This window comes from Mustela nivalis (assembly GCF_964662115.1).
Source record: "Mustela nivalis genome assembly, chromosome: 11".
Classification (NCBI taxonomy): Eukaryota; Metazoa; Chordata; class Mammalia; order Carnivora; family Mustelidae; genus Mustela; species Mustela nivalis.
In genome coordinates this window covers 89,992,052-90,019,148 of record NC_139030.1, presented here as the reverse complement: position 1 = coordinate 90,019,148, position 27,097 = coordinate 89,992,052, and the positions used below count along the sequence as shown (strand labels likewise).

The window sequence follows — 27,097 nt, the reverse complement described above, 5'->3', positions numbered from 1 at the left end:
TTGATAGACCATGCAGCTCTTGGTCTCAGGGTTATAAGTGCAAGCTCTGAGTTGGGTGGAGAGATTACTTAAAAATTAATCTTAAAAAAAGTATGTAATTAGTTTGAGTGTACGTTCCATGTACATACAATTATTTTCAAATATAACTGTATGCCCTTATCAAAATAATTTCCTTATATGGCATATCTTTCAGATATCCAGATACCATACATTCACTTACTTAATTCAATTTGCCCAGGTAAAGTAGGGAGGATATTGGCTCAGTTGCCTTCTATACCATAGTGGAAGACAGCTGCAACCGGTGAGAAGAGTGGTTAGGGCTTGAGGATCTGTCTTTGTTCTACCTGTGGAGTCTGTGTTTAGATCTTTCAGGGCACCTCAAATCTCTGCCCTTTCATTGCTTCTTTTAAACCTAATACACATACATAGTTAATAAGCAAAGATAATCTCAACAAAATAGAAAGTAATATAGAAAAACATGAAATACTTCAAGATTAGCTCTTCTAACTCCCGAGAAAAAAAATGTCACTAACTTTTTTTTCATTTCCCACCTCACCATCAGAAGGCAGTATTTAGCTTTCTTTTTTTTTTAATGCATTCAGCAAATTGTATTAGGCATATGATATATAGAGCACCATAGAAAAGCTATAAATACTAACCAAATTATATATCACTGCCCTTGGCAATAATAACCTCACAATCTGGTAGGGAAATCACTTGGTTTAAATAATTTGTTATGTTCCAAATTCATGGTGTTTAAAATGCTAAACATTACTATAGTTATCATCTTCCATTACTCATAGCAATTCTTAAATGAACCAAGTTAAAAAGTTAGAATTCCCGGGGAGGCCATAATGCAAAAACTTATTGTGTTTAAATTCTCAGTAAATTTCAGGCAATACCTAGAATCGGGCAATCCTTGTTGAAATGGCAATGCTTAAGGAAAATTAAGAAAATAGTGAAGACATTTTATATTGACTAGATGAAAGACAATTTACGGACTCTTATAAGTCATAGTCTTTGTTACTTATTTTTTTTCTAGCCATATTCTGTTTATTTGATTTAGGCAATCATTTTATCATTATAATTTAATTATTAATAGTAATTCTTCAGTTAAAAATGTGGTTTGGTGTTCATTATGTAATTTTTTTAAGTGTATCTTCTAAACTTCAATTTCTATTTTCATTCTTGAATTTAACTTTCACATTCTTTTTTTTTTTCTTTTAATTCACATATAATGTATTATTTGCTTCAGGGATACAGGTCTGTGAATCAGCCTTACACAATTCACAGCTCTCGCCATAGCATATACCCTCCCCAATTTCCATAACCCAACCACCTTTTCCCACCCTCCCTGCACCCCCACCCCTGCAACCCTCAGTTTGTTTCCTGAGATTAAGAATCTCTTATGGTTTGTCTCCCTCCCTGGTCCCATCTTGTTAGATTTATTCCCTCTCTACCCTGCCACAAACCCATGACTTACCTCTCAAATACCTCATATCAGAGAGATTATATGATAATTGTCTTTCTCTGATTGACTTATTTCACTTAACATGTTACCCTCTTCTTTATCCATTCATCTGTTGATAGATGTCTAGGCTCTTTCCATAGTTTGGCTATTGTGGACATTGCTGCTATAAATATTCGAGTGCACATGCCCCTTCAGGTCACTACATTTGTATCTTTATGGTAAATATCCAGTAGTGCAATTTCTGGGTCATAGAGTAGCTCTATTTTCAACTTTCTGAGAAACCTCCATACTGTTTTCCAGAGTGGCTGCACCAGCTTGCATTCCCATCAACTGTGTAGGAGGGTTCCCCTTTTTCTGCATCCTCTCCAGCATCTGTCATTTCCTGACTTGTTAGTTTTAGCCATTCTGACTGCTGTGAGGTGGTATCTCATTGTGGTTTTGATTTGTATTTCCCTGATGCCCAGTGATGTTGAACACTTTTTCATGTGTCTTTTGGCCATTTGGATGTCTTCTTTGCAGAATTGTCTGTTCATGCCTTCTGCTCATTTCTTGATTAGATTATTTGTTTTTTGGGTGTTGAGTTTGATTAAGTACTTTACAGATTTTGAATACTAGCCCTTTATCTGATATGCCATTTGTGAATATCTTCTCCCATTCTCTCAGTTGTCTTATGGATTTGTTGACTATTTCCTTTACTTGAAAAGTTTTTGATCTTGATGAAGTCCTAGTAGTTCATTTTTGCCCTTGCTTCCCTTGTCTTTGGCAATGTTCCTAGGAAGAAGTTGCTGCAGCTGAGGTTGAAGAGGGTGCTGCCTGTGTTCTCCTCAAGAATTTTGATGAATTCCTCTCTCACATCAAGGACTTTCATTCATTTTGAGTCTATTTTAGTGTGTGATGTAAGGAAATGGTCCAGTTTCATTTTTCTGCATGTGGCTGTCCAAATTTCCCAACACCATTTGTTGAGGAAACTGTCTTTTATCAACCGAACATTCTTCCCTGCTTTGTCAAAGATTGGTTGACCATAGAATTGAGGGTCCATTTCTGGGCTCTCTATTCTGTTCCATTGATCGGTGTGTCTGTTTTTGTGCCAGTACCATACTGTCTTGATGATTACAGCTTTGTAATAGAGCTTGAAGTCTGGAACTGTGATGCCAACAACTTTGGTTTTCTTTTTCAATATTCCTCTGGCTGTTTGGGGTCTTTTCTGGTTCCATATATATTTTAAGATTATTTGTTCCATTTATTTGAAAAAAATTGATGGTATTTTGATAGGGATCATGTTAAATGTGTAGATTGCTTTAGGTAGCATAGACATTTTCACAATATTTGTTCTTTCAGTCCATGAGCATGAAACTTTTTTCCATTTCTTTGTGCCCTCCTCAGTTTATTTCATGAGTAATTTATAGTTTTCTGAGTATAGAATCTTTGCCTCTTTGGCTAGGTTTATTTCTAGGAATCTTATGGTTTGGGTGCAATTATAAATGGGATCAAATCCTTAATTTCTTTCTTCTATCTTGCTGTTGAAGATATGCAACTGATTTCTATGCATTGGTTTTATATCCTGACACTTTACTGATATCCTGTATGAGTTCTAGGAGTTTTGGAGTGGAGTCTTTTAGGTTTTCCACATAAAGTATCATATCATCTGCAAAGAGTAAGAGTTTGTCTTCTTCTTTGCCAAATTGGATGCCTTTTATTTCTTTTGTTGTCTGATTATCGAGGCTAGGACTTCTAGTACTATGTTAAATAGCAGTGGTGATAGTGGACATCCCTGCTATGTTACTGACCTTAGAGGAGCTAAATCTCTCAGATTTTCCCCTTTGAGAATGATATTTGCTGTGGGATTTTCATAGATGGCTTTGATGATATTGAGGTATGTACCCTCTATGCCTACACTGTGAAGTGTTTTGATCAAGAAAGGATGCTGTAGGAATACCTGCATGGCTCAGTTGGTTATGTGTCTGCCTTTGGCTCAGTTCATGATCCCAGGGACCTGGAATCAAGCCCCACATCGGGCTCTCTGCTCAGTCGGTAGCCTGTTTCTCTCTCCCTCTGCCTGCTGCTCTGCATACTTGTGCACTCTCTCTCTCTCTGTCAATTAAATAAATAAAATATTAAAACAAAACAAAAAGATGCTGCAGTAGTCAATTTTTTCAGCATCTATTGAGAGTATCATATGATTATTGTTCCTTCTTTTATTAATGTATTGTATCACATTGATTGTTTTGTGGTTATTGAATCAACCTTGTAGCGCAAGAATAAATCCTACTTGGTTGTGGTGAATAATCCTTTTAATGTACTGTTGGATCCTATCAGCTAGTATTTTGGTGAGAATTTTCACATCAGTTTTCATCAAAGATATTGTTCTGTAATTCCCCTTTTTGATAGGGTTTTTGTCTGGTTTGGGGATCAAGGTAATGCTGGCCTCATAAAATGAGTTTGGAAATTTTACTTCCATTTCTATTTTTTTTAGAACAGTTTCAGGAGAATAGGTATTAATTCTTCTTTAAATGTTTGGTAGAATTCCCCTGGGAAGCCGTCTGGCCCTGGGCTCTTGTTTGTTGGGAGGTTTTTGATGACTGCTTCAATCTCCTGACTGTTTATAGGTCTGTTCAGATTTTTCATTTCTTCCTGGTTCAGTTTTGGTAGTTTTTACATCTTTAGGAATGCATCCATTTCTTCCAGGTTGTCAAATTTGCTGGCATATAGTTGCTCATAATATGTTCTCATAATTGTTTGTATTTTTTTGGTATTGGTTGTGATCTCTCCTCTTTCATTCATGATTTTATTAATTTGGGTCCTTTCTCTTTTCTTTTTGATAAGTGTGGCCAGGGGTTTATCAATCTTATTAATTCTTTCAAAGAACCAGCTCCTAGTTTCATTGATTTTTTTTTCCTACTGTTCTTTTGGTTTCTATTTCATTGATTTCTGTTCTGATCTTTATTGTTTCTCTTCTCCTGCTGGGTTTAGGCTTTCTTTGTTGTTCATATTCCAGGTCCTTGAGGTGTAGGGTTAGGTTGTATACTTGAGATCTTTCTTGTTTCTTGAGAAAGGTTTATATTGGTATATATTTTCCTCTTGGGACAGACTTTGCTGTGTCCCAAAGATTTTGAACAGTTGTGTTTTCATTTTTATTTGTTTCCATGAATTTTTTTCAATTCTTCTTTAATTTCCTGGTTGACCCATTCATTCTTTAGTAGGATGCTCTTTAGCCTCCATGTATTTGAGTTCTTTCCAGCTTTCCTCTTGTGTTTGAGTTCTAGTTTCAGAGCATTGTGATCTGAAAATATGCAGGGAATGATCCCAAGCTTTTGGTACTGGTTAAGACCTGATTTTGACCCAGGATGTGATTTATTCTGGAGAATGTTCCATGTGCACTAGAGAAGAATGTGTATTCTGTTGCTTTGGAATGGAATGTTCTGAATATATCTGTGATGTCCATCTGATCCAGTGTGTCATTTACAGCCTTTATTTCCTTGTTGATCTTTTGATTAGCTGACCTGTCCATTTCAGTGAGGGTGTTAAAGTTTCTTACTATTATTGTATTACTATCGATGTGTTTCTTTGATTTTGTCATTAATTGGTGTATCTAATTGGCTGCTCTCATGTTAGAGGCATAGCTATTTAAAATTATTAGATCTTCTTGTTGAACAGACCCTTTAAGTATGATATAGTGTCCTTCCTAATTTCTAATTATAGTCTTTGGCTTAAAATATAATTGATCTGATATAAGGATTGCCACCCCAGCTTTCTTTTGATGTCCATGAGCATGGTAAATTCTTTTCCACCCCCTCATTTTAAACCTGGAGTTGTCTTTGGGTCTAAAATGAGTTTCTTGTAGACAGAATATTAATAGGATTTGTTTTTTTATCCATTCTGATACCTGGTGTATTTTGATTGGGACATTTAGCCCATTTACATTCAGGGTAACTATTGAGAGAGATGAATTTAATGCTATTGTATTGCATATAAGGTGACTGTTACTTTATATTATCTATGTTCCTTTCTGGTCTATTACTTTTAGTCTCTCTCTTTTGTTGGAGGACCCCTTTCACTATTTTCTGTCGGGCTGGTTTGGTGTTTGCAAATGCTTTTAGTTTTTGTTTTTCCTGGAAGCTTTTTACCTCTCCCTCTATTTTCAATGACAGCCTAGCTGGATATAGTATTCTTGGTTGCTTATTTTTCTCATTTAGTGCTCTGAATATATCATGCCAGCCCTTTCTGCCAGGTCTCTGTGGATAGGTCTGCTGCCATTCTATTATTCCTACGATTATATGTTGCAGAGCTCTTGTCCCAAGCTGCTTTCAGGATTTTCTCTTTCTCACTAAGACCTGTAAATTTTACTGTTAGATGATGGGAGTAGGGGGATGTTGACCTACTTTTTTTTATTTTGAGATAGGTTCTCTATGCCTCCTGGATTTTGATGCTTTTTCCCTTTCCCATTAGGGAAATTCTCTACTGTAATTTCATCCAATATACCTTCTGCCCTCCCTTCTTCGTCTTAGATCTCAATTATTCTAATATTGTTTCATTTTATGCTATCACTTATCTCTCAAATTCTCCCCCTCGTGGTCCAGTAGTTGTTTGTCTCTCTTTTGCTCAGCTTCTTTACTCTCCATCATTTGGTCTTCTATATCGCTAATTCTCTCTTCTGCCTCATTTATCCTAGCAGTAAGAGCCTCCATTTTTTATTGGACCTCATTAATAACTTTTTGATTTTTACTTGGTTAGATTTTAGTTCTTTTATTTCTCCAGAAAGGGATTTTATTTCTCCAAAAAGGGATTCTCTAGTATCTTCCATGGTTTTTTTTTTTTGTTTTTTTTTGTTTTTTTTGAGCCAGAACCTTGATAATCATCATTCTGAACTCTAGATCTGATGTCTTACTAATGTGCATATTGATTAGGTCCCTAGCCATCTGTATTGCCTCTTGTTCTTTTTTTTCAGGTGAGTTTTTCCTCCTTGTCATTTTATCTAGATAAGAATAGATGAATAAGAGAACAAAATACTGAAAGGCTAGCAACAACCCCAGGAAAATATACACTGACCAAATTGGAAGAGACCCGAAACCAGGAGAAGAAAGCGGGGGGAAATTATATATATATATATATACATATATATATATATGTATATATATATATATATTTTTTTTTTGAGAGATAAGTGATAGCATAAAATGAAACAATATTAGAATAATAGTGAATAGTCTAATATATTAGACTGGTGAATAGGACAGAGCCACACACTTGATTCTGGGTGTATTTTGGTCTGTTAGAAGAAGCTGCCTCCCAAAATTTTAAAGAAAGAAAAATATATATATACAAAAATAAGGGTAAACACGATGAAGGGATGGAATATGATTGTAAAGATGAAAATTAAAAATGATTCTAAAAAAGGAATTGATAAGAAGTTGGTTGAAAAAAACAAAAAAAAACCACAAAAAAACAAAAAACAAAAAACAAAAAAACAAAAAAAAAAAGAAAAGAAAAAGGAGAGAATGTGATCAGGCTGGAGATTAGGACAAAGTCATGTGTGAGATTTAGGATATATTTTGATCTGTTAGAAGAAACTGTATCCCAAAATTTTAAAGAAAGAAAAACCTATATGTATAGAGAAAATAAGGCTAAATACAATGAAGGGATAGAATAGAAGTGTAACATTGAAAATTTTTAAAAAGATTTTTAAAAAGGTATTAATAAGATAAAATGGTTAAAAAACATTAAAATAAGAAAGAAGAAAATAAAAAAATAGAATAAGAAAGCAAATTAAATTTTAAAATTTTAACTTTGAATGAATAAAGAATCACAGGGAAAATGCCATGAATTCTGTATGCTGTATTCCTGTATATCTGAAGTTTTGCAGTTTCATTGACCAGTGAACTTGATCTTGGCTGGATGTTCTTGTTGAACTTCTGGGGGAGGGGACTATTGCATTGATTCTCATATGTCTTTGCCCAAGGCAAAATTGCACCACACTTGCCAGGGTCCAGACTAAGCAATCTGCTTGGGTTTGCTCTCGGTAAGCTTTTGTTCCCTGAGTGCTTTCCATATAGCTTTGGACGACAGGAATTAAAATGGCGGCTTCCCAATCTCTGGTACTGGAAGAGCTGAGAGCCTCCCTGCTCTGATACCTGGGAGCTTGGCCACACACAGACACTCCTGGTCTTTCTTTGACCCTGAGGGTCCTGAGACTACACTGTCCCCAGGAGGGCTCCACCCACTGCTTAGCCTCTGGAGCAATGTCCCTCAGTGAAGCAGAATTCTAAAAGTTCTGATTTTGTGCTCTGCTGCTCTACCACTTGCTGGGAGCAGTCCCCTCCCCCCACAGTCTATCTTCCCGTGTGTCTCCTGGGATTCACGTTTTTGCACATCCTACATTCCAGACAGTGGTCACTTTTCTGTTCCTAGAATTGCTGCCCTTCTCTTTGATCTCCTGCTTTGATAATGTAAGAGTTCAGAATTGTTTGATAACTATCTAGCCTAACTCCTGGGACCTGATGATATTAGGTCTCCTACTCTTCCACCATCTTGCTCCTCCTCTCTCTGTTACTTATTTTTATTAATTACGTTCTTTTAGCAGTCAGACTTCAGACTCAGAAAATCTAGGAGCTAGAGATCAGAGTGATGATACTGCCTTTTTTTTTTTTTAAACCCAAACCCTAAACCAACACATTTTACATGTGGTTGAGATGAAAAAGAGAATTTAGAAAAGCAAATTAATTCTGACTAGTTTAAGTGGCTATTTAGGTCTCTAAATTACACAAAATAGTATATGTAGTTGGAGGAATATGGGCTTTGCAATCGTTCAAATTGGATTTGAATCTATGTTTGTCACTCCTTGCTGCGTAAATGTGGGCAATTTACTTAACCTCTTGGTGTCTCTGTCTCTTCATTCTTAAAAAGGGGATAATAGTATTTATGATAATATTTTTGTAATAAATAAATTACATCACTTAATATATGAGACTTGTGGGGCACCTGGCATATGGTAAACAAAAGTGAAGGAGACCAAGGAATATTGGCAACAGAATGACAGGAAGACCTGAAGTCTTAAAACCACCACCAAGACTCCAGTAGGAGATCTTGGTCCCAGAAATGTCTCAAATAAGTCTTACAGAGCAAACAAGCCTTTTTAAAGAATGCTAACCACAGGAAAGATATTCTAATCTTTTTTTTTTTTAAATGAATGACTTAAGGTAACAGTGTTATAATGGCCCTTTTTGTTAATAAAATTCTTCAAGACACAAATTACTTAGGTCAAAGTACTCCAACCCTCACCTAACAGCTGCTTCCCTAATCATAGGCAAATTTCTCTAAGCAGAATCACTTGGCACTCAAACCAAACTCACCAGAAAGTCTTGGGGAAAAACAAACAAACAAACAAACAAACAAACAAAAAGAGGTGACTAGGTACACCCATGGAGTTCTGTTACTGTGGGTCTGAAGTACATTTCCAACCATTCCCAGGTGATGTTGGGTCCAGGACCACACTTTGAGAACTACTATATGAGGAAAGTTTTCTTAGATGCTTTCAAATGTAATGTAAAATATCAAGTAATATAAAATGAATGGAAACATTTATTTACATAAAAAATTAAATGGTTAAAGAGTATGTATATAGTTAAGGTAATCACTGTCTCTTTTCTCTATCCCCTCACGGAAAAACAATTCAGCTGAGACCTCTTCAGAAGTTGGATCCTCCCAGAAGTAGGATCACACCAAGACTCTAATCTGCATACTGCATTAAATCCTTTAATTAACTTTTATGTAACAGAAAATCACTTGTTGTTGGTTAAAATGTGTCCCCCCAAAAAGATATGTTTGAGTCCTCACCTGCAATACTCTTTGAATGGTACTGGATTGTAAGTAGAGTCTTTGCATATGTAACTGTTTAAGATAAGATCATACTGAAGTAGGGAGGGGATGTCCTTGTAATAAGATGGAAGCATGGATGGCAATGCCATGTGAACATGGAGTCAGAGTTTGGAACACTGCTTCTGCAAGCCAAGAACTCTCAAGGATTTCCAGCCATCACCATAAACTGAGAGGGAGGCATAGATAGAATGTATTCTTCATCAGAGTCCTCAAAAGGAGCCAGTGCTGCTGATACTTAACTCAGACCTCTAGCCTCTAGAACTGTGAGAGAATAAATTTCTTTAATTTTATGCCACCCTATGTGGTACTTTGTTATAGCAGCTCTAGGAAACTAATACAGCTTTCTGTAGCCTTCTACACCAGGACCTACAAGATTTTCAGTCTACCTCTTAAATTTGCTGCAGATCTCAATATTTTTGTATTGTGCTTTTCTCTCCAACTCATTTTATTTTTTCATCCTTAGGAGGGCAGCACTAAGGGAAGGATGCTAGAAGAAGGTAGGGCAAGTGTCATCATCTCAGCCTGAAGTCATTAGAACTCAAGAAAGTTGTACCACTATAGAAGTCCTCTTCTGACCATTTTCCTCTGGCTCTGCATTGGACTTCTCCAGGTCAGGGTCCTCTTTTAATTATCCTGCACCCTTAGTTTCAACATCCTGGCTAGATTCCTTATTCCTTATTTCTGGCTCTGATTTTTGGCTTTCCTCCTGGCTTCTCTTGCCCCTTGCTCTGGGCTCTGACACCCTTTGCAGTGTCTGGCAGCTGGACCTGCTAAAACTTTCCACTTTCCCTTCCATTTTGGTTCTTTCCCCTTGGATTTATCCAGTTCATCCCGGTCTATTCCTGAGTCCACTCTTAACAATGTTAACAATCTCCTCCTTGTGTTTTCATTGCAAAGTCTACTCCCCTTTGTGTTTTCAGTCTAAGATCTTTTACATCATTCTCCACTATTTTTCTTTCTTTCTCCATAACCCCTTACTTCCAAGGCCTTGCTAGATTGACTCTTCCTATTACTTCAGTTTTTCTATTTTCAGGCTGTGGTTCCACTGCCTCTGCTCAGTAATCTCCGTACATTTGCCCTTTCCTCTTTCTTGTCATGTCTTCTGTCTTCAGGACATCATCCCATATTCATCATTGTCTTTAATACTTGTTCCACTTTGTTGTTCCTTTCACTGTTGCCTGACACAGTGGGTCTCAACACTGTCTTGTTTACAGTAAAACTAGGTTTCCTGTAAATGCCCAACTTAAATGTTTTCCACACAAACTACACAAGGCTGGTGGTTTTACATGCAGAGTTTTGTTTTATTAATGCAGGAAAATTTAGATAGTTTGTCAAGGAAAAGGTATTTCTACAGACAACTTTGGTTCATTTGATGCTGCCTGTTCTACCCAGTCTCTGTTCTACTTAATCACTGTGATAGACATATTGTGACAAAAGCTCATTTTCATCAAAAGAAATTCCCAGAGGGTTTGCTGCTTTGATGAAATGGAATAATTAAATACAGTCTAAAGGAGGGTGGTTAGAAATATATATAATAAAAATTTAGTCAGTTTTCATGCTACTGGGAACATTTTTCAAACCCTCACTTCTAAATGGCGCTTAGACAGAACTCCATGTGAAAGCTTTTTCTCCTTCTAGAAAAAAAAAAAAAAAGCTGGTTTCTTTAGCAATTCCATCTAGAACAAAGAAATCAAAAATACTATGTACTAAAAAAAATCCACAGCAGAAATTATGTAGACGCAAGGCAAACTAACATTAATAAATGAAGCTAATTAGACTTGATTTGCATATTTAACTCATCTTAATTACACATGGATTCAGCAAACATTTTAAAAGCTGCAATCAATCTTTCACAGACATGGTTAGTTATTTATATGAAATAACAAAAACCAGGATCCTTGTTAATGATTATTCTGTTTCCAATTTTTATGCCAGTGAGATTGTTTCAGTAATAGTAATAGAGTATGCTTTTCTTTAACAATTTGTAAACCTATAAGGTTAAATTTTTTTGCTTTCACAAAGTTATTAAAAATTTGTAGCAAATCTGAATGTTATATAAATTGTTATATTAAATATTTGACCCTGTTCAATTAAGAAAAGGACTTTTATAAAATTCTTGGACATTAATTTTTAAACTTGATAATTAAGGTAGTAGCTATAATAGAAACATATATATCTAGCTGGTAATGAGTAGGATATTTTTCTCACAGATGGTATAAACTTTAATTCTGCTCATCTTTGGACAGAGTTTGCTTTGTCTTTGATAGCAATTTTCTTTGCTCATAAAATTTGAAATAAAAATGCAGAGGGTTTGGGAGAAGGGGGTGGGATTATGGACATTGGGGAGGGTATGTGCTTTGGTGAGTGCTGTGAAGTGTGTAAACCTGGTGATTCACAGACCTGTACCCTTGGGGATAAAAATATATGTTTATAAAAAATAAAAAATTAATAAAAAAATGCAGAGAATACAATTATACAATGTAATTCTCTTTAACTTCAGTAAGTTTTATTTAGGTCAATTTTCTTAAATATTTTAGGTATTTTACTTTAAGTAATTATTTTCTAGAAATATATACAAGAATACAGCTATGAGGAGACAGTGCTTCTGTATTGTGACATGAGGGTCTAGCAGGGCTGATGAAGTTCCTGAGTGGAGATGGTGCTATGGTCAGGAAACAATGTACATAAAACCTTTTTCTATGCAACTGTCAAATGGGGGTGAAATTCAATGATTAGGGAGGGCTCCACTTGCTAGGGTTCTTCTCCATGAGGATTCTTTCATAAAATAAAAAATTGTGAAAGGTTAACCCTTTCATCCTGAAAAGGTGGAGATCAAGTGGTGAAGGAAAGAAAAGTTGGTGAAGGGCAAACTTACCAAACTTGCTTAGTAACTTGCCAGAAAATGGCCCATGTGTGTCTATGTGTATACTATTTCAAAAATATTTATTGCATAGCTCTTACAAGCCAACTCATCTCTGCAGTTAACATTATGAAATGATGAATATAATAGATGTCATCTCTGCTATAACAGAACTTGTAATCTGCATATTGTTATTATGTAATAATTATCATTTACTGAGAGTTGGCCATGTCCCAGGCAGCAATATAAGCATTTTACACGAATTAACTTCAATCCTCACAATGACACTCTCATGTAGATACTCATATTATTTCTATTTTACAGATGAAAAACTGAGACTTGCAGTTTTTCATTCCAAGGACATATTAAGTGGCAAAGCCCAAATTCACATCCAAGCAGTGTCACTCCAATCCCTGTGCTCTTAACCATTACATTATATATATGCATAATATTCATTTGTTTAGATGTGTGCTCAAATATGGCATAAAATTCAACTTTTCATTTTGAAATTGTATATTAGCCCAAAGTACATTGATATAATATATATAAATTCTATATGTAAAACAATAAATACTATCAAATAATATCACAGCAACCAGCTAATGCCCCAATATCTATTGTACTCCTAGGATATTCTATGAATATTGGAATCAAGATATCTTTGGCACTTTGGTTTGGACTGAATTGTGTCCTTTCAAATTTATATGTTGAAGTCCTAACTCTAGTACTTTGAAATGTGACTGTATTGGAAAATTGGGTCTTTAAAGAGGTGACTAAGGTTAAATGAGGTCATTGGGATGGGCCCTATTCCAATCTGACTCATGGTCTTATATGAAGAGCAGATTAGATCACAGACACATGCAGAGGTAAGACCATGTGAAGATACAGGGAGAAAATTGCCTTCTACAAGTTGAGGCAAGGCCTTAGAAAGAAACTAACCCTGCCAATACCTTGATCTTGTATTCTAGCCTCCAAAACAGTGAGATATCATTTTTTTATATACTTTTTTGTTGTTTAAGGCACCAGTCTCTGGTACTTTGTTATGGTGGCCCTAGCCAACTAAAACACCCTTAGTCCTCTCTATAGTGTCAACAGATGAGATCACCAGTCAATATCTGAAACCAAAAAAACCATATTTATCATATACTTCTGTGAAGAAGAGTTATACTAATTGAGCAGATCCAATTGCTGATTTTATATCCAGTTTTTATGGAGAGTTTATTTTGGAAAGTTAATTATAGAGGTAGGAGTGGATTAGGTCAGTCTTAGAAGAGTTGTTTGTGTTGATTATTAAGACTTAATTTTTGTCTGTTATTGAGGTGGAAGAAGGTTAATATGAGCTTTAGGTACATGTACACTATAGTGAATCTTTGGCCAGTTGGCTGAATTTCAAGTCATGAATCTGATGCTATTTGGCTTTTCAAGAAGTGTTCACAGAAGTTAGTTGTCATTGATTAATTAGATAGTTTCAAAACCAGTTCTGGTTGTTTACTTGTAAGCAGGGCTATAGAACTGTTACTAATTGATTGGACAAGTTTACAACTAGTTCTAGAGTTTGTTACCATGACAATGAATCTTTTCCTAGGCAAGTGGTGATTTTCTTTTTAATTCTCAGTGGCCAACAAAATATAAATAGAACAAGAAATAGAAAAGACTACAAATTAACTTACAATTAGTAATATCTCTTATTTGTGTAGGCATTATGCTACTTCTTTACACAAATTTCTCCAACTTTAAATGGGAATTTAAATATTTCCAGTTTCATAGGGTACAGATGAAAAGAGTTACTGTATATAAAATACTAAGTGTTCTATTTATATAAATGAGAAATATGACAATCACTTTCCAATGAGCTGAATTTTAAACCCCGCAATTTTATTCTAATATCACATTTTTTATCACTACAATATGCATCCTCTCTTATAAAATGCTCAATAGTGTAATTTCTTTTACCCAAGAATTGAGGTAGATAACATGAAACAGTAAAGAAAAGTGAATGTATGTACACAAACTATCCCAGGAGATACACAAAAGACTAAACTATTACAGTGGTTGCATTTGGGATGGTCTGAAATAGGAGACTAACTTTTCATTAGATAGTCTCCTATACTATTTAAGTTTTCAACCATATTCCTATATCTCTTTTCTCCAATAAAATAATGTTAATAAAAAGAATGTTGGGATTTTTTAGTTAGAAGGGCATGAGGGAACTTTCTGAAGTGATAGGAATGATCTATATCTTAATCTAAATGGCAGACACAGATACATACACAGATAAAAATTCTATCTATGTATGATAAAAATTCATTGAGTTAAGCCCCCAGGATTTGTGCATTTTCCTGTGCCTAAGTTATATGTTGTATGCCACTAAAGACATTTTAACACATTAAAAAGACATTTTAAAAGATAGCTTTATTAAAAACAAGAGCAAAAACTATGAGTTGGGGAGGCTTACTTTATATTTTTTATTGTTGGGTTTTTTTTCCCCCAAAAGAATATTGAATCCATTGGTCAAATAATTAAGTTCTTATAAGGAGAAAATAAGTTAGTGAATATTAGTTCTTTAATGATTTTAGTGATGGTATTTTTGGCTACTTGGTTTATGACTATTTGTGATTTTATGTTTTATGATTATTTTATGATTTTATAGTAGAACGAATTTTTAAGAGTTTTTAAGCTCTTCTTTTGTCTTGAGTATTAGGCTTCTAGCAAGTATTACTTTAATATTTTTTCAGCTTTTCACATGGCACTATTAATAGTAAAAAGTTTTTAGTAAGATTAATCTTCCTGCATAGGGTTTATGTCAGTCAAGTAAGGCTAGGTTGTGTACAGTAACATACAATCTCCAAAACACAGCACTATTTATATGTCACTCTGGGTCTGTGTCCTCCATGGGTTGGAAGGGGAGGTTCTGCTCACTGACTCCCCTAGGATCGAGAGTGATCTAAATGTTCTGGTGCTAGACAGGTGGAGTTGGAAAGACAGGAGAGGAGTATTACATGTCATTTTCACTCACTACTCTTGGGCCAGATATCATTATGTGTCACCACACAACCATGGGGGACGGCAGGGTTGAGGGGAGCAAAATGTGCACATCTAAAGAAAGGAAAAACATTGGGAGAATTTGGCAAATGGCAGTGAAATCTGCCTCTACCTTTCTCCCTTCAAATTCTTGCACATTGAGGGATAGATGACTTTGTAATTACAACAAAGAGGAGTTACTGTCTTGCCTTTGGCACTCTTTCCATGATGGATTAGTGCTTCTGTTTTCTCATACCTAAAAGGGTTACAATAGTACCCATGTCATTGAATTGTGAGGATTAAATGTAATAAAATGAATTGTGAGGATTAAATGTAATAATAAATAATGCACTTAGCACAAGGCTTTAGTTATGTAATAAACACCCAGTAAATGTAAAGCTGTCTCCTTCCCCCGGGAGTCAACAACTATCTCCATGTACTTGTTTAGAGACAATGACAGAGTCAATGGGTAAATATGCGACTGGTTTAGAACCATGTTGTGAAAAAGGAGTTGAGAGGAATAAGACTGTGCACGTTACATGACATGACTAATCAAAACGAAAGTAAATATTGTGAAGAAGAGCCAGCTGTTTATCAAAATGAGATATCTGGTGAGGGTAGTTTTTGTTTTTGTTTTTCCAATTTTCAGTTGTGATCACTCTGTAACTGTTTACTTTTTTACTCAACAACTGTTTATTAAATCCTACAACAGCTGTCTTGGGCCTTGGGGATAATAAGACTGGTGACAGGATTATGGACATTGGGGAGGGTATGTGCTTTGGTGAGTGCTGTGAAGTGTGTAAACCTGGTAATTCACAGACCTGTACCCCTGGGGATAAAAATATATGTTTATAAAAAATAAAAAATTAAAAAAAAAATAAGACTGGTGACAGGATAAGTAAGTTTCAAACAAGTTTCTCTTGTGGAACTATATTCCAGTAGGAAGAAACTAATAATAAATAAGGAAGTAAATTCTTAAATGATTTTAGTTCATGATGAATGATACGAAAAAAATAAAACAGGGTGGTGTATTTGCTGGGTACCAACACTTACAGGAAGCCCAGCAAGCAGACAAAAATAAAGACCTTAAAGGATTGTGTGGGGTATTTTAAGGGCCAGGCCTAAATGCAACTTTTTTTCATGGTTGCACACATCACACTGGACAGAACTCAGTCACATGGTTAACACCTGACCTCAAGTCTGGCTGAATGCCCAAGAGAAAAAGGAAAGGGATTTCATGAAAGTTTCTGCCACTGTAGGAGAGGACTCAGGAAAGGAGGCAGGAATATTAGATATCAGACATCAATGAAAATGTTTTTGAGTTGAAAGAAGAATGGGAAGAGGGACAAGGACGTGCATTTAGCTACATGAGAACATCCAAGGTAGAGAAAACAGGTGGTTCCAAGGCAGGAACATCCTAGGCCTGTTAGAAGAAGGCTAATGGGACTATGTTGTTTTTCTGTCTATCTTTAGTTATTTATTTATCCTGACAGGAAACAGGAGATTTCTGGATCAGTGATCAGACTGTTTATTTACTCACTGAGCAGCTTATGTTGATTTGCCATTTCTGCATTCCCCATGGAGAGGACACTGCAAGAGCCAGGTGTACCCCACAAGTACAATGGAGTCATATATCATAGAAAGGAACCCCCAAATTATGAAAGTCAGAGCCTTTGTGCCCCCTCCAAGGAGACAAGGTGACAGGGAGAGAGGAAGGAGAGAACCTTTGTTGGAAATGTAAACAGATCCTCTCTGGGAAGAGAAAAGCCTCTAAGCTTGCAAGGCCTGAAATATAAAGGAATACCTCAGAGGGAGATGCACCTAAATCTCTTCACAGATCTCTTGTCTTTAGGTTTGGATTGCTATTCAATCATCCTTTAAACCAGGTGTGGTGCTTTTTGCTCAGAAAGCCCTGACCATACAGAAACATGAAAATATTCATGAAACACAGTGTATGAGAAGCAAGAATGGTAAAGGATGAGGTGAGTTAGGCAGACAGGAGCCAAATAATATGGAGCCTTTGAAACAAGGTAAAGAGTTTGGAATTTATTCTGAGTATGATGGTAATTGTTCAGGTGACTCTTACCAGGAGCATGGAGTGATCTGATCCAGGTTTTATTGATCACTCCACGGTGAGCAGGAGATGAGGAGTTGGTGGAAAGTAGGAGTAAGGAGACCAGTAAGGATGCTCCTGCTGTCTTTGGGCTCAGTATGATAGCTGAATTCCTGCACAGAGTAGTAATGAGTAATGGTAAAAAGGGACAGAGGTGGGCAGAGTAGGGCTTTATGTTGAAGAAAAGGCTGATGTGCTGGATGAGGGATGTATGGGGGTTGGGGTAGAAGAAGAAGTATTCTAATTCTCATGTTTGTGATTGCCTAAGGTTTTTGTTTGTTTGTTTCTTTGAGCAAGTGGTAGTGCCATTTATTTAGAGGAAAAGACTCAGCAAAAATGAAGACAGGCAGTTGAGAAGCAGTAAGCCAAAATGTCTGCATCAGAATGGATGAATACCCAACTTTTGTATCAACATGGATGGGACTGGAAGAGATGATGCTGAGTGAAATAAGTCAAGCAGAGAGAGTCAATTATCATATGGTTTCACTTATTTGTGGAGCATAAGAAATAACACGGAGGACATGGGGAGATGGAGAGGAGAAGGGAGTTGAGGGAAATTGGGGGGGAGATAAACCATGAGAGACTATGGACTCTGAAAAACAATCTGAGGGTTTTGAAGGGGCAGGGGTGGGAAGTTGGGTGAACCTGGTGGTGGGTATTATGGAGGGCACGTATTGCATGGAACACTGGGTGTGGTGCATAAACAATAAATTCTGGTACACTGAATAGAAATTTTAAAAAAATGATTTTGCATATTATATCTCACATTCAGTATCACCAGCAGGAAACAGATGACACATGAAGTAAACTCAAGTTGAATGTTTACAGAAGTGTGAATGGGGTTAAGGGAACAAAGACAGTCCCCAAGGGCTAGCAACAACAGGAAGCCTGAAGGGTCAGGGGAAGAAGAACATCACTGGACAAGGTGGAGCTGTAGCCATGGGAGAGGGCCCACATAACATGAGCAATGGAATTAGGTAGAAAACAGGACCACTGACAGTTGAACAGGAAGGGAGCTAAAGTGGCCATTTTTCTGCCCTCTATATCTTTCTGTTCTTTCATATCCTGCTGCTTTCATATCCTGCTGGTGCTTCCCTCCGGCTGGAAGTCATCAGCATTTCCATGGTTTATGTTGCAGGTTAAGAGCTGATATTTGTTAAACTCTCACTTTGTGCTAGGCAGTCCACGAACATAATGTCCAATGAGGTAATGATATTTAACCTCTAGGTTTGTTTTGAGAATTAAATGAGGCAACAGAAGCACAGTGAAGGGAGGCAATTTGTTTAAGGTCTTACAGCTATCAGATAGCAGATCCAAGAATTAAGTCCCAGACATGTCTGTCCCCAGGGCCAGTGATAGCTAAAATCACTGCCCATAGCTTTTCTGAGAGAAATGAATACTGGAGCAATGACATGTTGGGTCACATGGTTTTTTTTTTTTTTTTTTCTTATAAGACTCTTCCCTTTTTTATATCTCTTTTTTCCACTTCTTTGAAAGAAAACAATTCTGACAAGAATTCATCAAAGAAGATATTCCAAATTTTAACATCCCGGTTTGGGTATTGCTTTTGATTAAGGCTGTTTGCAGACTAGAATATTAGTAACCCACATATTCCCTATACCACAAAAAGAGTAGACTCACTTTTATCTTGGGAACAAAGCTGGATAGAAAAGCTTTTTTTTTTTTTTTTTTTTTAACTTTTCTTAATTCATGAAACATTTATCTTCAAGTCAGGTTTTGTTATAGCAGCACAAATGTGGTCCGTCAGCATTTCCATTATAACCCCATATTTCCAGGGCTTTACAAGAGTGCCTTAAAGATTCCACTTTGAATTAAAACTTGGCATTCAGGATTTGAATCAGAAAACTCCATTTTCCTTAACAATTAATCAAAGAGTTTAGAGATTTCTCACTTTAGAAGAGTACCAAGTGTAAAACTTTTATAATGCAAAAAAACATTTTGCTAATTTAAATATTTATCTTTTAAATATTAGCCCCCACTATGCAGGTATAATATTATATAACTATATATGATATTAATTCTCAAGGAAAATTAACCATAAAAATTCCTAGGATAATATATGAAAGCTAATTATGGCATCTTATACGGTGCCTTTTTGGCTTTGTAAGTAATTTATTTCTACTGTGGAAATTTAGAGGATTTGAAGTTCTCAGCATAATTGGATTAAAGTTATAGCAGCATCAAGATAGTGAACCAGAATAACATGAGCAGGGGAGAGGGATCCTGAAAGAGTGTCATAGTATTTCAACATATTTTTGTGAAATTTAAATTCCTGTGGGGAAATTTTGCATTCAGTGAAAAGGGATAAAGAGCATGTATTAATTATGTGAATAAATATCTGAAATTTAACTTGCTGAACATAATGGCAATAGTGAGGACTAAATAGAGCTTAGTTATTAAGCCTTTCCAGCTTTGCTTAGTTCCAAACTATCCCATGAATGTCCTATAACTGTGATGAGACATGATGATGATACTCTTTCATATCTCATTTTGTAATCTTTGCTGTACTCTTTCCTCCATCCATAAAGGTTTAGGACTAAGTAAATACCAGGTAATGAATCAGAGTAGATGAAGCCCTTTAGTAACAGTACTCTCCTGATTTACATCTCTCCATCCACACTGACTTCCTTACTATTGCAGAAACACACAAGATAAACTCCCATCTTTGAAACACTAGCTCTACCTATTCTTTCTTTCCGAAATGCTTTTCGTCCAGATATCTCCTTGGCTTGTTTCCATCCTTGTTCAAACCTTACTTTTTGAATGTAGTCAAACCGTATCATTCTACTTGATAATGTGGTTTGCCCTTAGCCCCTTAATCTCAAAACTCATGATACTCCTTACCCTGTTTGACTTTTCTTCTTTTCACAAGAACTTGTGATCTTCTAACACACTTTATATCTTTTAAAAATATTTTATCTTAATAGATATTTTTATTTAATAGCTATTTAATAGATATTTTTACAATATCTATTCCCATCTTCTCCCCTTATAAAGTAACGTTGATGAAGACAGGGTTCTTTGTTTTATTCACTGACAGATCCTAAGCACCTAGAATTGTGCCTGACATAAATGAATTGCTCAAAACTATTTGTTGAATGAATACATTGTTGAATTTTAAATCTGAATTTTAGCCCATAACAAGAATCTACAAACAATATTCCAGATATAACTCTCTACTTTGGTTCTTCTATAATATTTGTGTTATTTCCCTAAGATAATTAAGAATGCCCTTTGAAAATTGGTGTTAAAATGAAAACTCCCCACATTTAAATTCCTTGTGTAGGGCGCCTGGGTGGCTCAGTGGGTTAAGCCTCTGCCTTCAGCTCAGGTCATGATCCCATGGCCTGGGATTGAGTCCCGCATTGGGCTCTCTGCTCAGCGGGGAGCCTGCTTCTCCTCTTCTCTGTCTGTCTCTCTGCCTACTTGTGATCTCTCTCTCTGTCAAATGAATAAATAAAATCTTTAAAAAAATTCCTTGTGTAATGTGTTATGGGTCAAATTTGCTTGAAATAATTTACTGATGTTTTGAAATTTTTATAGTTAATTTTTAGTTATTATTTGGAAAAAATGACCTGAATGGGTAGATGTGAAATAGTTTTCATAAAACAAATGCTTAGTTTGTGTTAAAAATACTACTGTACATGTTTTATAACATTTTTATACATATATTGATAATGCCAGACTGAAAACTCAGGAATTAAAACATGATCTCATAATCTAAAACAAACTAACAAAAAAACCACCTACAACCCTAGCAGTGATGGAAATGATGTGCTGAAAACAAGTACCCTCTTAAGGGCTTCACTACTTGGCTCCATGGCTTGAAAACTATACTAATTGCAAGATGGAGTCATTTAGCGAAACTTCACCACCAGCTCAATAGAATAAGAGTGAGGATACTAGAATTTCAGTGCCCAGACAAGCATTGAAGACACAGTCACCAGCACAGCCTTGACTGATTCTGAAAGGTAGCTGATAGCAAAAGCTAGCATATTTTTTAATCATGAGAATGTATTAACTTTATTATTTGACTAAAGCAATACTTTTTTGGGGGGACAGGAGTGGTAATAAGCAGTTTATTTGGTTGCTATTCCAGGAAGTAGAAGTAAAAAAGCAAAGAGTGAGCTAAAGAAGAGAGCAAACCCAATAAAGGATACATTCTTGATCCAGTTACCCTGTGGCTAACTGAGACTAAATACTTCAGAGGACGCTGTGATGAATAATTGTAGAACACACTGCCTTAGAAGCATTCCTTTAAAAAGCACTGTCCAGTAGGATTTTCTGATGATGGAAATGTTCTATATTACATCATCTGCTGTAATAGCCACTTGGAAGATGGCTAGTATGACTGAGGAATTGAGTTTTTTAAATCTTAATTAATTTAAATGTAGGTAGTCATATCTACGGCTGGGTAGTGACTACTTGATTGGACAACTCAGCTCTAAGGGATCAAAGTTTCAGGTATTAATCGTTAATTTCCATCCCCCATTTGTCAAGGTATATGGGGGAATGGGTATTAACTCTGTCATACTTCCATCCTAGCCTGCATGGAGGCTAAGATATCTGCCAGGGTTGGGGAGAAATCCCTGAAGAAGAAAAGTTGAGAGGAATATACTGCCCCAGTATAAGGAAACTTAGCATAATACTTTAAAACAAATAAAATTAATTGCCTTTTGATTTATTTCACATACTGAGTGAAAATGACTTGATTTTATTTCTTCTGTGTCTTCTTAGGGTAACTGTGAGCAGTCACTTTATGGTCACATGCATTCTATCAACGATGCCACCTTCACTCCTAGGGTGAGTTCAGTTCTCCCAATAAATTCTTTTAATATTTCATATACACAAATTAATTTTATTAAAACAGAGTCCCAGGGTAAAATGGTAAGTTAACTGGGTAAAGAGAACAAATTTAGGAATTAATTATGACAATGAAAAAATATATAGATAGTTTGGATTTTAGAAATTTAAAAAACACACACAATATACAGTGGTAGGAACAACCACATTTTTAAAAGCTTCTTGTCTAATGTGGGCTTCGAGAAAGTAAGTGGGATATAAACTTATAAATATTAATGTAGAATCATAAAAATAATGAAAATTCTTGAAAGGAAACCCAAGAATAAAAAAGGCATCAAAGAAAAATACTTTCTTCAGGTTAAAACAGAGCAACCTTGATTTGACAGCTTTTCAATTACTCACTGAAAGGTTTCAAATCTATCTTTCTTCAAATAAGCTTGATGACATAGCAGAAGTGTTTGTCCACAGCTTGAGGTATTCAGTTATCAGGATGATTTTACCAGCTATGAAGATTATTAAACACTGCTTTGAGTTGCTAAGCTAATTGAGGTTGTCTTTAAAAGGGTACAGATAGTACTCATGGAAGGATGATTTAAGTTTGTTCTTTCTCAGATGAAAGCTATTTGACTGATAGATGACCTCTCAAGTCCTTTCAAACTCTATGATTTAATTATAGCTAACATTTTAATTTGTCTCTAAATGCCCAGGAGATTGTGACTCTTAATTCCATACCCTCTTCTTTCCCAATTAGCTAAAAAAATTAATCTGATAGATTACCTACCTCTAACTTCAAAATGACAGCATCGTCAAAATTCTGATACTATCATGCTGTTATTATTCTTTTAGACAGAAGAAAAATGTTCACTAAAATTTATTTCTTCTAAAGGAATGTTATTTGCTCCAACTAAAATTGTGCTGGTGCATTGTGAATGACACCTTGAACATTAGTGATGGGCTCAACTACAATTATATTTTAACAAATTCATCTTATTAAGGAATTTCCATTTAATTAACTCTATTGAGCCAATATATTATGGATTAGTAGTAGGTACCAAGTGAAATTCTATTTTTAGCAGAACATAGAGCCATTTAAGCACTGTGAACCCATATGATATAGGATATTTATGCTAAAAATCTATTAAATGGCTTATAGCTTCACATACCGTAAAAAAATTAAATGGAAGCTAAAATGAAATAAATTATTTTATTAGTCAAGCATATTATTTTGGTAAGCCATAGCATAGCTAAAAAAGACATATCATTTAACATCCCAATAATAAAATTAATAAATATAAAATTAACCAAATTAAATCTATTCATTTAGCAATCAAAGGAAACATACATTAAGTACACATAATTAAAAGGCAAGATGATGAATATGAGGTCCTTGTGTCCAGTATCAATGTGACTAACCTGTTTTTGTTTATACATTTTGTCCATACTAAAGGACTTATCCACACTATTCCAAATCAATATCCCCAAGCTTCATTAAATGCTTCCATTAACTCTTCTTTGCTGTAAATGTTTGATAACTATTAAGGAAATGATATTTTATGATGGTGACTGATACTCATGGGTGAAATTTTTGGTTATATAGGTCAGTTGTTTTGAAAACTGTTTCATTTCACATACTTTCCAAGGAACGTCAAGAGATTAGGAGGTAGCAGTGACTGAAAGAGCACAAAGACTTTTACTCAAGGACATGGCATTGGGACAGAGTTTACATTCAAACAAACTATCAAACAAAGCTGTTCTAATAAGTGCATTATAAAGTGCATATATAGCAGGCAGAAACTTGAATTATTTAGAACTAGACTTGCTAATATTTGATGCTTTTAGGAATATGACTTCAAGTTGCACCACTAGGTAAAAATGCATTTAGCTATTTATATAAACAATTTTAGGAAAATTCTACAATTTTAGATTTGTAAGCAGAAATCACAAACGTAAAATTCAGTGTTATCTAGCTAGCAACCAAGAATCACAGAAACAAATATACAGCATATAATAGTTATATATGGTCCTAAAAAGCTATGTAAATTGAATTGTATTCTATGTTATATTATTAGGGTTTGATGTCTTTATTCTTTACCAATCTTCCTATTGGAAATAGATAGTTAATTAAAACCTTTTAAAGTAATCTGTTAATGAAACATTTTAAGGAATTATGAAAGTGTTATTACTAAGTCCATTTTATAATGCAAAAAAAATGAAAGAAAATTGACAGTAATTGCTAGGCACAGAAAATTCAATGTAAGTTAAAAACAAAACAAAACAAAACAAAACAACTATGTAAAAACACATAGCAAGAAAATGAGCAGGGTATCCCTATCAGAGCGTCTTCCACCTTCAGTTTTCCAGGAAGTAGTCTGATCTCAGTGGAGATTCCATGAGGCCTTCTAGTAGGTCTTGTTGCATCCCCCGAGAGGGATTTGAGAGATGGGAAGGGTAATGAGATCAGATTAAGAAACAAACATAACTGTCTGGGAATTAAAGCCTATGTAATAAGGGAAAACCTGTTGACTTAGGATGTCTATCAATAACAGAAACAAATATAACACATTCTGTATGTCAAAATGGCCATAAAATCAAAATGAAAAGGTCAAAAAGCCAAGTACTAATGAAACATAAAGGTATGGAAAAAGGTTAAGTCCAGTCTGCATTTTATATCCCTAAGTATCTTACCCTGAACCTTCTACTCTTACATATCAGAGGTTATGATTCCAGGTTCTTTGATAAGGACTGCCCCAGGAAATATGGTCTAAGTCAGTTTCAGTTTAAAGGTAATTAAGGAAAAATTGACTTTCAGAATTAAGTGAGGGATCATGGATCAAATGAGATATATTAAACTCAAAATACACCAGCATTCCACTGAAATCCTAAAACAGATTCACTGCTGGGAACAGATTTTACTGCCGAGAACCTCCCAGCCACTTTCCCTCATTCTTTGAAGACTAGAGTTCCTAAATTACTGTCTTTCCCTACATATGTGGCCAATGCACCACTCTGACCACTACCTTCACTCCATTTTCTCCAACACCCCTTTTCTCCTCAGCTACATATTCCTAAAGTCGGACTCTGAACACCTTGTCATTAACTGTAAACACATCATGTTCAAAATCTCAATTCCAAGTATGCTTTTCTGAACATATCTGTTTGTCTTTCCAGGTCTTAAGTAAATCCAGTACAATTTTTCTCCCTCACTGAGAAATTTAATCAGTTAAAATCTTACTCACCATCTTATCACCCCCTCTGCCTTCGCTTAGCATTTTACCCCAGCTTAGGTTCTTCAGTTATCATTCTATCAATTCCTTGCAAAGGACTTCAGTTCAATTTGACCTTATTTCCTCTACATAGCACACCTGGCAAATTTACATTCTTTATAGAAAAGATATAAAAATCCTGGAGATTTTAAAATACTGTACCATCAGACTGGTTGTTCTCTGTTTTTTGTTTTATTCGAATATAGTTGGCACAAAATGTTACATTAATTTCAGGTGAACAATTTAGTGATTTGAGAAGTTTATACATTATGCTATGTTCATCACAAATATAGCTACCATCTGTCCTATAACATTGCTATTAAAATATCATTGACTGGATTCCCGATGCTCTGGTTTTTATTTCTATGACTTACTTATTCCATAACTGGAGGCCTGTATCTCCCTCTCTCCTTCACTCATTTTGCCCAACCCTCCACCCACCTCCCCATGGCAACCATTAGTTTATTGTCTGTCTTTATAATTCTGCTTTTTGTTTGTTTACTCATTTTTTTTAGGTTCCATTTATAAGTGGAATCATATGGCATTTGGCTTTCCCCTAACTTATTTCACTTAGCAAAATCTCCTCCAGGTCCATCCATGTTGTCTCAAATGACATAATCTCATCCTTTTCATCCATTTGTCTATGGATGAACACTTAGGTTGCTTCCATGTCTTGGTTTAAATAATGCCACAATAAACATAGAAGTGCATATATCTTTTTGAGTTAGTGTTTTGATTTTATTTGGGTAAATAAATGCACAGTGTTGGAATTATTGGATCATATAGAATTTATAAACATTGCACAAGAGTTCTTTTTCTCCACATCCATGCCAACACTTACTATCACTTGTCTTTTTTTATTTTAGGCATTCTAATAGGTATAAGGTGTTATCTCACTATGGTTTTGATTTGCATTTCCATGATGATTAGTGATGTTGAGCATCTTTTCATGTATCTGTTGGCTGTCTGTATGTCTTCCTTGGAGAAATAGCTATTCAAGTGTTCTGCCCATTTTTAAAACAGATTGTTTGGTGTGTGTGTGTGTGTGTGTGTTGAATTGCAAGCATTCTTTATATTTGGATAACCCCTTATTAGATATATCATTTGCAAATATTTTCTCAGATTCAGTAGGTTATCGTTTTTGTTTTGTTGATGGTTTCCTTTGCTGTGCAAAAGCTTTTTATTTTCATATGGTCCTCATAGTTTATTTTTGCTTTTGTTTCCCTTGCTGTTTGTCTACTGATGGACACTTAGGTTGTTTCCATGTCTATTTTAAATAATGCCACAATAAACATAGAGGTGTGTATGTCTTTTTGATTTAGTATTTTGATTTTGCTTGGGTAGATAAATACACAGTTGTGGAATTATTGGGTCATATAGAATTTGTAAGCATTGCACAAGTGTGCAGTGAAACATGTTTATAGCTGATGTCAGAGAAATTCCTGCTATGCTCTCTTCTAACATTTTTATTGTTTCAGGTCTCTTGTTTAGGTCTTTAATCCATTTTGAATTTATTTTTGTGTATGGTATTAGAAAGTAGTCCAGTTTCCTTCTTTCACATGTAGCTGTCCAGTTTTCCCAGAACCATTATTGAAAAGACTGTCTTTTCCCCACTGTGTATTCTTATCTCCCTTGTCTTAGATTAATTGACCATATAAATATCAGTTTATTTC

General features: G+C 35.3%; 1 protein-coding gene across 4 annotated transcripts in view; it reads left to right on the top strand.

Moving 5' to 3' along the window:
* SPAG16 (sperm associated antigen 16) overlaps positions 1 to 27,097 on the top strand; it is a 1,051,960-nt gene that overhangs the window by 704,541 nt on the left and 320,322 nt on the right. For all 4 annotated transcript variants that reach the window (XM_082691166.1, XM_082691165.1, XM_082691169.1 and 1 more), the window contains one exon: positions 22,096 to 22,161. In XM_082691166.1, the coding sequence (XP_082547292.1) occupies positions 22,096 to 22,161 (66 nt within the window). The remainder of the gene's footprint in view (positions 1 to 22,095; positions 22,162 to 27,097) is intronic.